Genomic DNA, 13,576 nt, shown 5'->3' with positions numbered 1-13,576 from the left:
GCTCCGCATTAAGGGGTCAAAATAAGTTTTGGTCGGCTCTGAGTCAGTATATTGTGTCTGAGTGGGGTAATCTGCGGCATAGTATCTCAGTGGGCTAGCACTATAACATCGGCATCAGTCCAGACGTACAAATATTATTGTTGGGTCTGACAAGCAGCAACTGCGGATCATGTACCGAGGATCTATTCTGACCAAGTATCCTCATAGGGCAGGTTACTAGCGAGGAGGCGACTTCTGTGGGACAACATTAACCTACACCGACAGATTCTGCTACATTACCATGTATGATTCTGGTAAAAAGACGCCTTGGAAACATCTGTTTTATTTCCTATAAAACACACACAGCTTCTTGCAAGGACGCCTTGTAAACAGCTGTTTTATTTGCTATAAGATACATACAGCTTCTTGCAAGGACGCCTTGGAAACATCTGGTTTATTTGCTATAAGATACATACAGCTTCTTGCAAGGACGCCTTGTAAACATGTTTTATTTCCTATAACACAAACACAGCTTCTAGCAAGGACGCCTTGTGAACAGCTGTTTTATTTCCTATAACACACATACAGCTTCTTGCAAGAACGCTTCGTAAACAGCTAGTTTATTTCCTATAACACACATACAGCTTCTTGCAAAGACGCCTTGTAAACAGCTGGTTTATTTCCTATAACACACACACAGCTTCTTGCAAGGATGCCTTGTAAACAATTGTTTTATTTCCTATAACACACACAGCTTCTTGTAACATGTCAACATCTGGTTTATTTCCTATAACACACACACAGCTTCTTGCAAGGATGCCTTGTAAACAATTGTTTTATTTCCTATAACACACACAGCTTCTTGTAACATGTCAACATCTGGTTTATTTCCTATAACACACACACAGCTTCTTGCAAGGACGCCTTGCAAACAGCCGTTTTATTTCCTATAACACACATACAGCTTCTTGCAAGGACGCCTTGTAAACAGCTGTTTTATTTCCTATAACACATATACAGCTTCTTGCAAGGACGCCTTGTAAACAGCTGGTTTATTTCCTATAACACACACACAGCTTCTTGTAACATGTCAACATCTGGTTTATTTACTATAACACACATACAGTTTCTCAGTTATTTCTACACACAAACACGCACATGAATATGACATATAAGATTCCACACAAGGTCCACATGTTTTCAGAGGGGTTATCACAGTCACAATCAATGTGTCATATATGCTGCATACGTCCACACCCCACTAGACACTCAGACGGACCAAGGGGATCTGTATCCATGTTTCAGCCGCAAGGTGTCCACATTTCCTTGTAGTTATATCCTACATGACAGCTCCCACTACACTGGGTCATTCTTCTTCTTGCCGAGGTCCAGTACATGATCTTCAGGCCTGCAAAACAAGATGGCAATCAGGAAACACAAACTCTGAATCTGTACATCCATTAAGTGGGATCACAAAGTCTAGAACTGTGAGTTCCTTGACCTTGTGATGTTGACATGCATTCAACAGGAGTGTGTGCTGCAATCTGGCTGCTTCATCTAGTTGTTAAATCGGATTGGACTTTTCAATGCAAAAACAATGCATGAATACGTTTCATACTATTTTACATAAATCTCAAATTGAAAACACACATGCCATTCTTCTTTGCTAATTAGATCTTAAGTTTGATCAACATTTATCCAAACAACTTTGACCGAGTTGGTTTTTTCGACATTCTGCTGACCAGGCAGGTTTAGTCATCACAGAAAGACATGTCATCTATTTCAGCATGACGTCATGGCATCCAGAATGTCTGCATGTCTGCCACACAATGGTGAGAGTTCTTGAGGAGAGAAAGAATGCTATGAATTTATCTTACCAACATGTTTTAAAACGACATTGTTAAAGAAATAACACAAATTCAAAATTGATAGAAGGGCCTTGATTGAGCTGAGGTTAACTTGCCCTATGTCATATGACTACCATTGACTCGGAAAAAGCGTGGGGCTCTTTACTTTGAAGTGGGGTATAAGGGAATTATTCTGCCTCCCAGAATCCACGTGCAGCCTGACTTGCTCATGGCGGGGTATAAGAGATTTCCTCGCCAGCTGAGAAATTTATTACCGTCCAAGGCAGGTTACACAGTATTCCATAAAGATCACATGGACCACTCAGATCTCATCATTCTGACATGAAGGTGTGATAAAATGAGTTGTGATGGGTTTTTTCCCCAATGCAAAGACATTACCGTGAGCTAACACCAAAAATACCATGTCAATAAGTCTGTACTAAAGTAAGCAAGTAATCTTGTAATTACTCTGTCTGGCTATTAAAAAGTGTTCATTGTATATCTGGACTTATGTTTGTAATCTATTTTATTCAAATTTCATTCGATATTGTTGGGGAAATCATGTGTGAAGTAATTGGTAGATCACACAACTGATTACCGCTATTGACGCCTTGAACCCATCTTTAGTTGATAGAGAATGGATACATATATCATAAATGCCATACTTTGACTGGGTTAAAGTCATATTTGTTGTCGCTTGACTATAATATGTCACCATAAAGTTTTCAAGATTGCAAATGTGGGCCCCTCAGCCGTGACTGGTCAAATTGTTCCATCGTAAGAAATATCCAGTAACAGCGATCAGCTGTACCAAAGTGCAAAGCTTATGGTTATTCTTATTTCAAATATACATAATAAAAGATGCAACTAAAATAACATGCTACTGAAATATATTATTCCTGATAAAATCATTGTTTCAGATACAATTCTTCCGATCACTGCATCAAAATTCTTGAAGTTATATCATTGTGTAAATTTTAACTGAATCATCGGTAGATTTGGAGAAAACATAATCCTCGAAAAATCTTTTTCATTGAAATAATGAATACTCATTCAACAGGTTCAATAAATATGCACAGATGCACACACCGGCTATTTGGCTAGTGTAAAAACATTAAACACATGATAAAAAATTCCATATCACCCGATAAACTGAGCATTAAAAAATGATAATGTGATACATATTGTGGAAAGAGCGAACCTCAATATACCAGTAATACCAAGCACCCTCACTGACCAGCCAAGTAGTGTATGTGCTATACACTGACCAGCCAAGTGGTGTATGTGCTATACACTGACCAGCCAAGTGGTGTATGTGCTATACACTGACCAGTCAAGTGGCGGATGTGCTATACACTGACCAGCCAAGTGGTGGATGTGCTATACACTGACCAGTCAAGTGGCGTATGTGCTATACACTGACCAGCCAAGTGGTGGATGTGCTATACACTGACCAGCCAAGTGGTGTATGTGCTATACACTGACCAGTCAAGTGGCGGATGTGCTATACACTGACCAGTCAAGTGGCGTATGTGCTATACACTGACCAGCCAGGTGGCGGATGTGCTATACACTGACCAGTCAAGTGGCGTATGTGCTATACACTGACCAGCCAAGTGGTGTATGTGCTATACACTGACCAGCCAAGTGGTGTGTGTGCTATACACTGACCAGCCAAGTGGCGTATGTGCTATACACTGACCAGCCAGGTGGTGTATGTGCTATACACTGACCAGCCAAGTGGCGTATGTGCTATACACTGACCAGCCAGGTGGTGTGTGTGCTATACACTGACCAGCCAAGTGGTGTGTGTGCTATACACTGACCAGCCAAGTGGTGTGTGTGCTATACACTGACCAGCCAAGTGGTGTATGTGCTATACACTGACCAGCCAAGTGGTGTATGTGCTATACACTGACCAGCCAGGTGGTGTATGTGCTATACACTGACCAGCCAAGTGGTGTATGTGCTATACACTGACCAGCCAGGTGGTGTGTGTGCTATACACTGACCAGCCAAGTGGTGTATGTGCTATACACAGACCAGCCAAGTGGTGTATGTGCTATACACTGACCAGCCAAGTGGTGTGTGTGCTATACACAGACCAGCCAAGTGGTGTGTGTGCTATACACTGACCAGCCAAGTGGTGCATGTGCTATACACAGACCATATACCCTGACCAGCCAAGTGGTGTATGTGCTATACACTGACCAGCCAAGTGGTGCATGTGCTATACACAGACCATATACCCTGACCAGCCAAGTGGTGTATGTGCTATACACTGACCAGCCAAGTGGTGTATGTGCTATACACTGACCAGCCAAGTGGTGTATGTGCTATACACTGACCAGCCAAGTGGTGTACATTCTATATATTGACCAGAAAAGCAGTTTTTATCGATGGTGATAGATGGCATATACTGACCAGTCAAACAGTCTTGGGAATGTTCTCCTTTCCTCCTCTGTGTATTCATCATATCGTTTTGGCACCGGCATCACTTGACGGATCTGACCGGTAACATTTGCCAGGATCTCCTCAGGGACATTCTGAGGAAAAGACACAGGATATAGTTTAGAACATGGTACAACATAGAACATGAAGTAGTACAGAATACAAGGGAAAGTATAGAACAGAGGATACGACCAGATACACCACACACATCAAACGTCACTACTGTTGGCAACTGACCCTATGCAGGAGAGTGATTACAACCTCAATTGTCAGAGGGATATTTTCAGTGTTACATAGAAATATTTGAGGTGTGACTTTTTAGGAATGTAAAGTTTGTATTACCCTTGTATGCAGACTCAAATATGTGTCCATGTTTGTCATACATAGTACTCCATTTGGAAGTTCCATTAAAAGATTTAGCACCCATTTACAAGAATTCAAAGCATCAGCAGCATTCCAGCTGTGTCACTGCAGCCTGCAGACAATCAAGTCTGGACAAGCAATAATAATAGGATCACCTGTATAGCTTTTAAACAACACGGTGGAAGATGCATCCAGTCAAGGCCTTTTCAATGTACTGTTACATACAAGGCCTTCTTATGTTGCATCTACAGTCAAGGCCTTTTTCAATGTACTGTGACATACAAGGCCGTCTTACGTTGAGGCATTTACAGTCAAGGCCTTTTCAATGTACTGTTACATACAAGGCCTTATGTTGAGGCATCTAGTCAAGGTCTTTTTCAATGTACTGTTACATACAAGTCCTTCTTATGTTGAGGCATCTACAGTCAAGGCCTTTTCAATGTACTGTTACATACAAGTCATTCTTATGTTGAGTCATCTACATTCAAGGCCTTTTTCAATGTACTGTGACATACAAGGCCGTCTTACGTTGAGGCATTTACAGTCAAGGCCTTTTCAATGTACTGTTACATACAAGGCCTTATGTTGAGGCATCTAGTCAAGGTCTTTTTCAATGTACTGTTACATACAAGTCCTTCTTATGTTGAGGCATCTAGTCAAGGTCTTTTTCAATGTACTGTTACATACAAGTCCTTCTTATGTTGAGGCATCTACAGTCAAGGCCTTTTCAATGTACTGTTACATACAAGTCATTCTTATGTTGAGGCATCTACAGTCAAGGCCTTTTTCAATGTACTGTTACATTCAAGGCCTTCTTATGTTGAGACATCTGAGTCAAGGCCTTTTTCAATGTACTGTTACATACAAGTCATTCTTATGTTGAGTCATCTAATCAAGACCTTTTCAATGTACTGTTACATACAAGTCATTCTTATGTTGAGGCATCTAGTCAAGACCTTTTCAATGTACTGTTACATACAAGTCATTCTTATGTTGAGTCATCTAATCAAGACCTTTTCAATGTACTGTTACATACAAGTCATTCTTATGTTGAGGCATCTAGTCAAGGCCTTTTCAATGTACTGTTACATACAAGTCATTCTTATGTTGAGGCATCTACAGTCAAGGCCTTTTCAATGTACTGTTACATACAAGTCATTCTTATGTTGAGTCATCTAGTCAAGACCTTTTCAATGTACTGTTACATACAAGTCATTCTTATGTTGAGGCATCTACAGTGAAGACCTTTTCAATGTACTGTTACATACAAGTCATTCTTATGTTGAGTCATCTAATCAAGACCTTTTCAATGTACTGTTACATACAAGTCATTCTTATGTTGAGGCATCTAGTCAAGACCTTTTCAATGTACTGTTACATACAAGTCATTCTTATGTTGAGGCATCTACAGTCAAGGCCTTTTCAATGTACTGTTACATACAAGTCATTCTTATGTTGAGTCATCTAGTCAAGACCTTTTCAATGTACTGTTACATACAAGTCCTTCTTATGTTGAGTCATCTAGTCAAGACCTTTTCAAGTCTCTATGAATCGTGCTACAGGTCTGAACTCTCCTACCTCCTCTTCAAAAAGATGCAGTCTCCTCATCAGGGTGTGTCTGAGCAGGTTGCCGGGGAGACGGCTGTACACAGCTTTGTACACGACCTGCAATATTACAACCAGCAGTCTGACAACTGATGACACAACATGTACACAGGATGGCTTGTTGATTGTTTAGTTTATGGAATTGAGGATGAGGCCCTTTGAATAATACCAGCAAAACAAAATGACACCAAAGTAGGTTAATATATTAAATGAAGTAACCCCTTCAACTTATCAAATGTAGAGAAGATTCATTTCTTGTATACTTCACCCAAAAGAGGAAAACCCTGTACTCATGGTACTGTTGACCAGGGGTCCGGAAACCGTCATATGCGCCGGACATGTCCGATTGGGAATCTCAAATGTCCGGTTTAAAATATTGCTTACCGGACATTTAAATTTTTCTGTCCGGACATTTTAAAAAGTATTGTCCGGACATTCTTAAATTTTGACCGGACATGATCAACAGTTAGGACTGAGCAGTTTCTGTCTGCAGTTGTAACACAATAAAGATTATCTACACTGACAAGCTTTGTTTGTTTTGATTGCTGTAAATACATCGTACCTACATGAAAGTCCAATCGGTCAATCACTCTAATAGGCAATAAACTGAGTTGACACCGATTAATCGAGGATTAATTACTGCGAACATCTTGTTAATTTGAGTGAAAGGTGTTTACAACTGTACATAAATACCTTGCATCATCGATGTACCTCATTATCCTCACAATGCTACGATACGTAACCTCAGACAAGAAGCGAAAGCGTGACGACAGCCAGTCGACCGATGCAGATCAGTCGAGCGGATCTGCCAAACCCTCAAAGTCTGGACGATCATTTTGTAAGTCGTGGCTAACGACTTTCACTTGGTTGACATACAATGAGGATTTGCAGATTTTATTGTTTTCAGTAGCTAGTCGTATATTGAATCTTGATTGACCGCCATTTTGCTTTCTGTGACGATCGATATCAAATATTTTTATGGTCAATAAATAAGTACTGATGAAAATAGTATTCAAATAACTATTGCTATCAACGATATTTTAGTATTTGTGATTATATTATCTGTCTTGTTTTTAAATAATCTTTAGTTTAAAAAAATCTTTTCCCGTGAGGTCACGTGATAACCAAATATGGGATAATAGTCTCGATCCAAATGTTACAACGCGTACACTTGAGCAGACTCATGAATATAACTCATGAATATTAATTAGACCGTTCACTACGTTAACAGATCATTATTATAACAGAAACAAACGTATGTTTTCCATGTATATCTAAAATGATATTATTTTTTATTAATTGTCCGGTGAATTAAACAATTTAAATTGAAACAATTCATAATTCATCATATTATGAATACGTAACAACTTGTAATGTGTGTGAAAAGTCGTACTAAAATACGCTATTTGAAGGGGGCGTGGCCTAAATGCAAATGTCCGATTGGGATTTTAAATTTTCCGGACCCCGGCTGTTGACACTAGTAACACAAAAGAAGGCTGAAAGTATTAGGGAGTTAAATGTTTAGCCATCAACACATGATCAAGTAAGAAGAGGGATGGTCAGGTAGCCTAGTGGTTAAAGCGTTCGCTCGTCACGCCGAAGACCTGGTTAAATTCCCGACATGGGTACAATGTGTGAAGCCCATTTCTGGTGTCCCCCGCCCTGATATTGCTGGAATATTGCTAAAAGCGGCGTAAAACCTTACTCACTCACTCAAGTACGAAGAGTGTCATGGTTAACTGGCTTTGAAATTGTAACGTGTCTGTTTGAGGGGTGGAGACTATGATATCAATGCAATGTTTCTTCAATGTTATGGTAGCAAATATTAAGAAAAGTAAAGAGTTTATGATTCAGGGTGACTTTGGTGAAAGGGGTCAGCCCCATGTGTGAAGGGCACAGCATGTTACCTTTGTGGCATCCAGCTGGTGTAGTCTCCATGCTGACGTGGCAGTGTAGCCGCCCCCATGCCTGCAACACAGAGACGAGGAGATGAAACAATCACAAACACAATCAGTGCCCCCATCCACAAAGTCACTACCAGCGATACTAGTGATGAGTACTGTAGGGTATAACGTTACCATAGTTACAAGAAATGAGTACTGTCAGGTGTAGCTTGCGTTACCATAGTTACAGAAGAGTACTGTCAGCTTTTAGCATGACCATAGTCACAAGAAGTGTGCACTGGCATTGCAAGTATTGACTTGATGGAGTCTTCTTGGGTTTCTTTCAACATAGCTTATTCACATGAAAAGGACTCGACATAAATTATCACAACTCAAACCCTTTTGCCATGCAAGTATGAGTGTTGACATTTGATACATTAAATTATGGGATGAGTGAGTGAGCGAGTTAAAATTTAACGTCGCATCGGCATTATTTCAGCCATATAGCGACGAGACCAAGCTAATATATACACAATTTAGTTATTTATGCAATGTCATATTCAAAAGCAATTAATGAAACATATTGGAGCATACTATATTTAAAAACAAATGATGAAACATATTTTAACAATATCATTAATACAGTTTAAAACATGGGCTATGGGATGAAGCGATATAGAGAATTGCCCATCTTCTTATCGTGCTTATTACCTCTTGGAAACAAAAACCAAAGTAAATCTTTTAGCTGTAAAAATCACAGACAGTGAGAATTGCATGGCCCTTATCACAACCTACTGAAGTTATCTATTCATATGAATAATATAAAATAACCAAACGTGTAGTGATGGAAACCATGGCAACAAGCATGTGTGATGTAGTCATGGTAACGTACCCAATGTTGTGATGGTAGTCATGGCAACATGTCATTGATATGATAGCAGCCATGGCAACCTATCCCATGTTGTCATGGTAACAACAGCAACCTAGTAAATGTGTTGATGGTAACCATGGCAACCTACCCTGTGTGATGATGATACCGCCACTTCCTCCAGTAGTCTCCCTTCATGGCGATGTGCTTTGTGTTAATGACAACAACATGGTCACCGATATCACCTGGAGACAGAAACATGTTCTCACTAGCTGGTGACAGATTATAAGTAAGCAGCATGGCATATCACTGTAACACAGAAATACCCTTACATTGTATCAACATGATCAAGGCTAAGACTTCCACCTTTATTTAAAAGTGTAACATATCCAGAATCTACCTCTACATGTCACAGATGTGACCCAGCGTAGACACAACCTAGAGACATAATTCCAGCCTACTTCAGCAGGGGTGGAAACTGGACTTAAAGTCAGGTAACTCCCTTGACTCAGGAAGATGACTTCACTGAAGCTCCTGACATGTTCAATGTGGTTTGGTTTTGGTTTGTTGATTTACGCCGCACTCAGCAATATTCCAGGTATATGACGGCGGTCTGTAAATAATTGAGTCTGGACCAGACAATCCAGTGATTTACATCATGAACATCGATCCACGCAATTGGGATCGATGACATGCATCAACCAAGTCAGCGAGCCTGACCACCCGATCCCGTTAGTTGCCTTTTACGACAAGCATAGTCGCCTTCTACAGCAAGCATGGGTTGCTGAAGACCTATTCTACCTCGGATCTTCACAGGTCATGTTCAATCTGATCTCGGGTTCGCAAAGATGTCAGTGAACTCATACACACCCTGTGCTATATTTAGAAATTCAAGTACTCTTCAGGTTCAGAGGTAGGATTTTGTATCACATGACAAACAAGCAGTTCAAGCGTCCAAATACAATAAAGCACAATGGGGTCTTACTCAGTGGGTGATATATCGGCTTGTGCTTCCCCTGGAGATGGGGCACCAGGACTTTGGCTGACTTGAGGGGGCACTGGCAGTTAGCATCATATATCCACCATGTGCGAGCAAACGTTGCCCATTGCTGAAAGTAAAATATGCATTCAACTTAAAATGTCAGTTGGCTTTAGAAGCATATATAGAATGAAAAGGGATTCAGAAAAAAACAAGAAAACAGCATTAACACTAATACACTGGCATGGGGCACATCAGTATTATGTTTGTTCATATAGTCAGCAATAGTACTGTAGTGAATATAAACTATAAAAAAAAGAGTCTATAAAGCCTTTTAAGACATTGGCTTTTGGACAGCTTTATACAGTGTAAACACTGTTATATGTCATTAGAATAAAATGACTAAATGTGAAATTAATACACACTAAAAGGCCCCTTCTCTGGTAAAAATAACTCAGTCTTGATATGTATCTCAGTGATAAGCTAACTTCAGTAGTTTCTGAGAAAACTTGTCCTCATTGCACACTATATGCACTAAGTTGAAAAGCACAGAGCAAGGGTCATAACAAAGTAGACACAATTTAGGGATAACAACTTCTTTATTTACTGTAAAGGCAACGAATTCAGTCTTGCTTGACAACAGTATAAGGACCTATACCAAAACGTTGCCTTTACAGTAATTAAAGAAGTTATTATCTATAACATTGTGTCTACTTTGTCATCCATCAAGGGCCATAACTCTGTTAAAAGAAGTGAATTTACCACACTAATTTTCGTGGCAGGTGATCATAAATATTATGTCTTATTAACAGTGCAATAAATGGTCTGCTAAATTTTGACCAATTATAACATCATGTATCTACTTTAAAACAAATCATCGTGGGCATGAAGGTGAATTAACATACACATCAATATTCAGCATTACGTTCAAGGGACATTTCAGAAGCAATAGTACCAATGAAGACTGGATTTCGATGTCATTCTTTCTTCAATATAGATGCTAGCGTGCCCGATCTAGTTGATCACTTGCTTGATAAATGTATACAGAAACATTCCTGTTGTAAATATCGATGGTACCATGGCATTCATCGTATCGCGGCATTTGTGATTTCCGGTAGTTCACGCGGGACACGCCTCTTAGCGGCTGTCTATTAATGCAAATCAGTAACCAGGAAGTGCTCACTTCGTAAACAATTTCAATTTCCTCGGAATGTTCCGTCTGCTGTAAGTAAAGAGTTATTAATGCGTTGATACATATTTCTGGCATCTTTTGTAATATTGCCTTACCCCCATCTATCAATGGCCAACAATATAACCCGCAGTTCCCCAAGTTAACTTTCTCTAACGACCTGAACTAGATCATCTGCATATTCATGGCCACTAATAAGGTAACGGAACTTATGTCGTCTGCACATTTTTTCCCGCTCTGTGCCCAGAATCTATTGGGAGATCATAAGGGCCATAATGCCAAACTTAGAAATATGTTCTTCACTGGTGGCCAAAACATAAATACATACTTTGGGCATACTAGGAGTGTTTTTTTATATATTTATTGTTAACGTTAAACAATTTTCCATTATGTGACAAATTATTGTCATCCAGTTTTTTTTTATAAACAATCTTAGAATATCATTTCTGAAATTTTGTTGTTGATTTTAAAAATATTTTTCACTTACTTTTCTGTAAATACGCATTGAATACCTATTACAGATAACACATTTAGAATTTTACTTGTGCTGTCTTTGCACTTGTCTGGACAAATCACTGATGTCTGGCATGATCATACAAAGTGGTTGGTAGAATTATGTTCTCTTTTTGTCCCATTCGGACCTCCATACACAACTTTTCTCTGTACCGCGATACGATGGAGTTCTCTCCCTTGTCAAACAGAGCGCGAGGCCCGGCTTTTACTCGGAGCTACTAATGTAAATAATGAACTTTTATCAGTAAAATATGCATTGTTAGATCAAATAAATGACATCTGATATAGAGAACACGAATAATCATAAAGGTTAGTGAGTGCATTTTGTTCCGTTCAGCGTACATGACAAGTATCGCGATACCCCGAGGTTGCAGGCTACTACCCGTGCCAACAACGACCTCTTCAGCGTAAATGACCTGGTACAAATATTGCTGCCATGCAGTTTTACGTCAGTTTCGTCCAGGGTGTCTGGTGAAACATACTTTGTTCGTTTAGAATGTGTTGCATATTACAACTGCGACACTGTCCGGTCTGGCTATCATAACAAGTGTTTACGACGTGCTACAGTCATGGGTCATGACACTTTTGACAGTGACTTTGGACTGGTGTTTTGTGCTGACGATGTCAGTGTTTCCATCTAGAATCGTATACAAAAGACGATGCATTGTTCTGTATCCTTCATCTTGTGTATGTGCATCGAAAGAAACACAACACTATTTCATACATACCAATACTCTGTTGTTTGCCATTTACGGATAATTTCTGAAAATTCAGACCATGCCTTGCTGTGCTGTGGCGCGTTATCAACTTCCGGTAAACTGGGGGGAAGTCATTGGGGTACATATAGCTGGTTTGAAATTGGCATTCTTCTTGAATAATAGAATGCAGTTTTCTTTAAAGTATATAGTAGACTTTTTGAATCCCAACTGGGTTAAAGCTGAGTGACTTGAAAAGTTTGTAAGATCAAAAACAAACAAATTAACTGATCCAAATAATGATCACCCATTGGTCGTGTTCTGGCGGAAACATTACCTTGAGAAAATGGCACTATACGCATGTGGTTAAAACGGCACCGCTTCAGTGAAATCTTGAGTGGTGTCTGGTGTTAATTGAAGGTGTTGCAGCCGATTTATCTCAAATCACAGAAACTAATCCACCGGTTTTCAAGGAAATACTTTTAAATGGTTCATTTCGTATGTATCTTATTTGAATAAACGGACTCGATAGAGCAGATGATTAAATGACATTATATAGCGTCTGCTGTTGCAAATATTGTTAAGTTTGGAGAACATATCAACACGTATGTCTTAATTGTGTAGGGGCACGGGTGGCCACGTCGCCTAAGGCGCCGCGATTCGGTGGGCACGTCAGAAACCTATGATCGTGGGTTCGAATCCCGGTTCGCCTCGATTACGTTTCTAGGATTGTCAGCACCATACCCGTGCTCGTGGGTTTCACCGTAGTGGTAAACGTCAGAGACTTGCACTACTTCGGGCTGTCCTCCCACATTAAGCTGACACGCCGCGATGTAACTGGAATACTGTTTAAAGCAGCGTTAAACCCAACTCACTCTTAATTGTGTAAGTCTTTATTCATATAGTTTGAAAAATAGAAAGGTATGATATTTGTCCCATTGAAGGGGTTAAATGACTACAACATTCTGCAGTTTTAGAACTTTTGAACACACTGCAACATATACAGAAGCCCCCGGAGGCAGCCAGTGATGTTATCTGCTTTGTCTTCACCTCCATTCCTAACACAATCAGTTAAGGTCAAAGACATTCCCACTTAATAAAATGGGTAAACCGCTTCCCTAAAACGAATATAAATTTAAATATTTACCCTTTTCTCACATTTTATTTCATGCTGCTGCGGTTCCAACAAATCAAAATACAAGGT

At 39.7% G+C, this 13,576-nt stretch overlaps 1 protein-coding gene across 5 annotated transcripts; it reads right to left on the bottom strand.

Moving 5' to 3' along the window:
* Positions 1-472: 472 nt before the first annotated feature.
* Positions 473-12,557, bottom strand: LOC124126569 (39S ribosomal protein L13, mitochondrial-like). 5 transcript variants are annotated; one of them, XR_007222303.1, is made up of 8 exons: positions 12,406-12,557; positions 9,982-10,105; positions 9,148-9,241; positions 8,153-8,213; positions 6,219-6,305; positions 4,251-4,372; positions 886-1,387; positions 473-837 (listed from the first exon to the last, which is right to left on the bottom strand). XR_007222303.1 is itself a non-coding variant. In XM_048400123.1 (7 exons), the coding sequence occupies exons 1-7, from the start codon at positions 12,424-12,426 to the stop codon at positions 1,336-1,338; spliced, it is 561 nt and encodes a 186-aa protein (XP_048256080.1). In that variant the 5' UTR covers positions 12,427-12,557; the 3' UTR covers positions 473-1,335. The 5 variants fall into 5 exon arrangements, 1 of the variants encoding a protein (XP_048256080.1); XR_007222304.1 differs by having other exon boundaries at positions 942-1,387; XR_007222305.1 differs by having other exon boundaries at positions 998-1,387.
* Positions 12,558-13,576: the final 1,019 nt, after the last annotated feature.

The sequence above is a fragment of the Haliotis rufescens genome, unplaced genomic scaffold (genome assembly GCF_023055435.1).
Source record: "Haliotis rufescens isolate VD_foot unplaced genomic scaffold, xgHalRufe1.0.p SCAF_2, whole genome shotgun sequence".
NCBI classification, from domain to species: Eukaryota; Metazoa; Mollusca; class Gastropoda; order Lepetellida; family Haliotidae; genus Haliotis; species Haliotis rufescens.
This window is presented reverse-complemented; position numbering and strand designations above follow the sequence as displayed.

Bases quoted from the DNA above. Each gene is read 5' to 3' on its own strand.
- LOC124126569 (XM_048400123.1), bottom strand. From the start codon at position 12,426: ATGGCAAACAACAGAGTATTG. The intron at 10,106-12,405 runs GTATGTATGAAA...TTTTACTTTCAG, and splicing joins TGGCAAACAACAGAGTATTG to CAATGGGCAACGTTTGCTCG. The intron at 4,373-6,218 runs GTAGGAGAGTTC...TCTTTTCCTCAG, and splicing joins TGCATCTTTTTGAAGAGGAG to AATGTCCCTGAGGAGATCCT.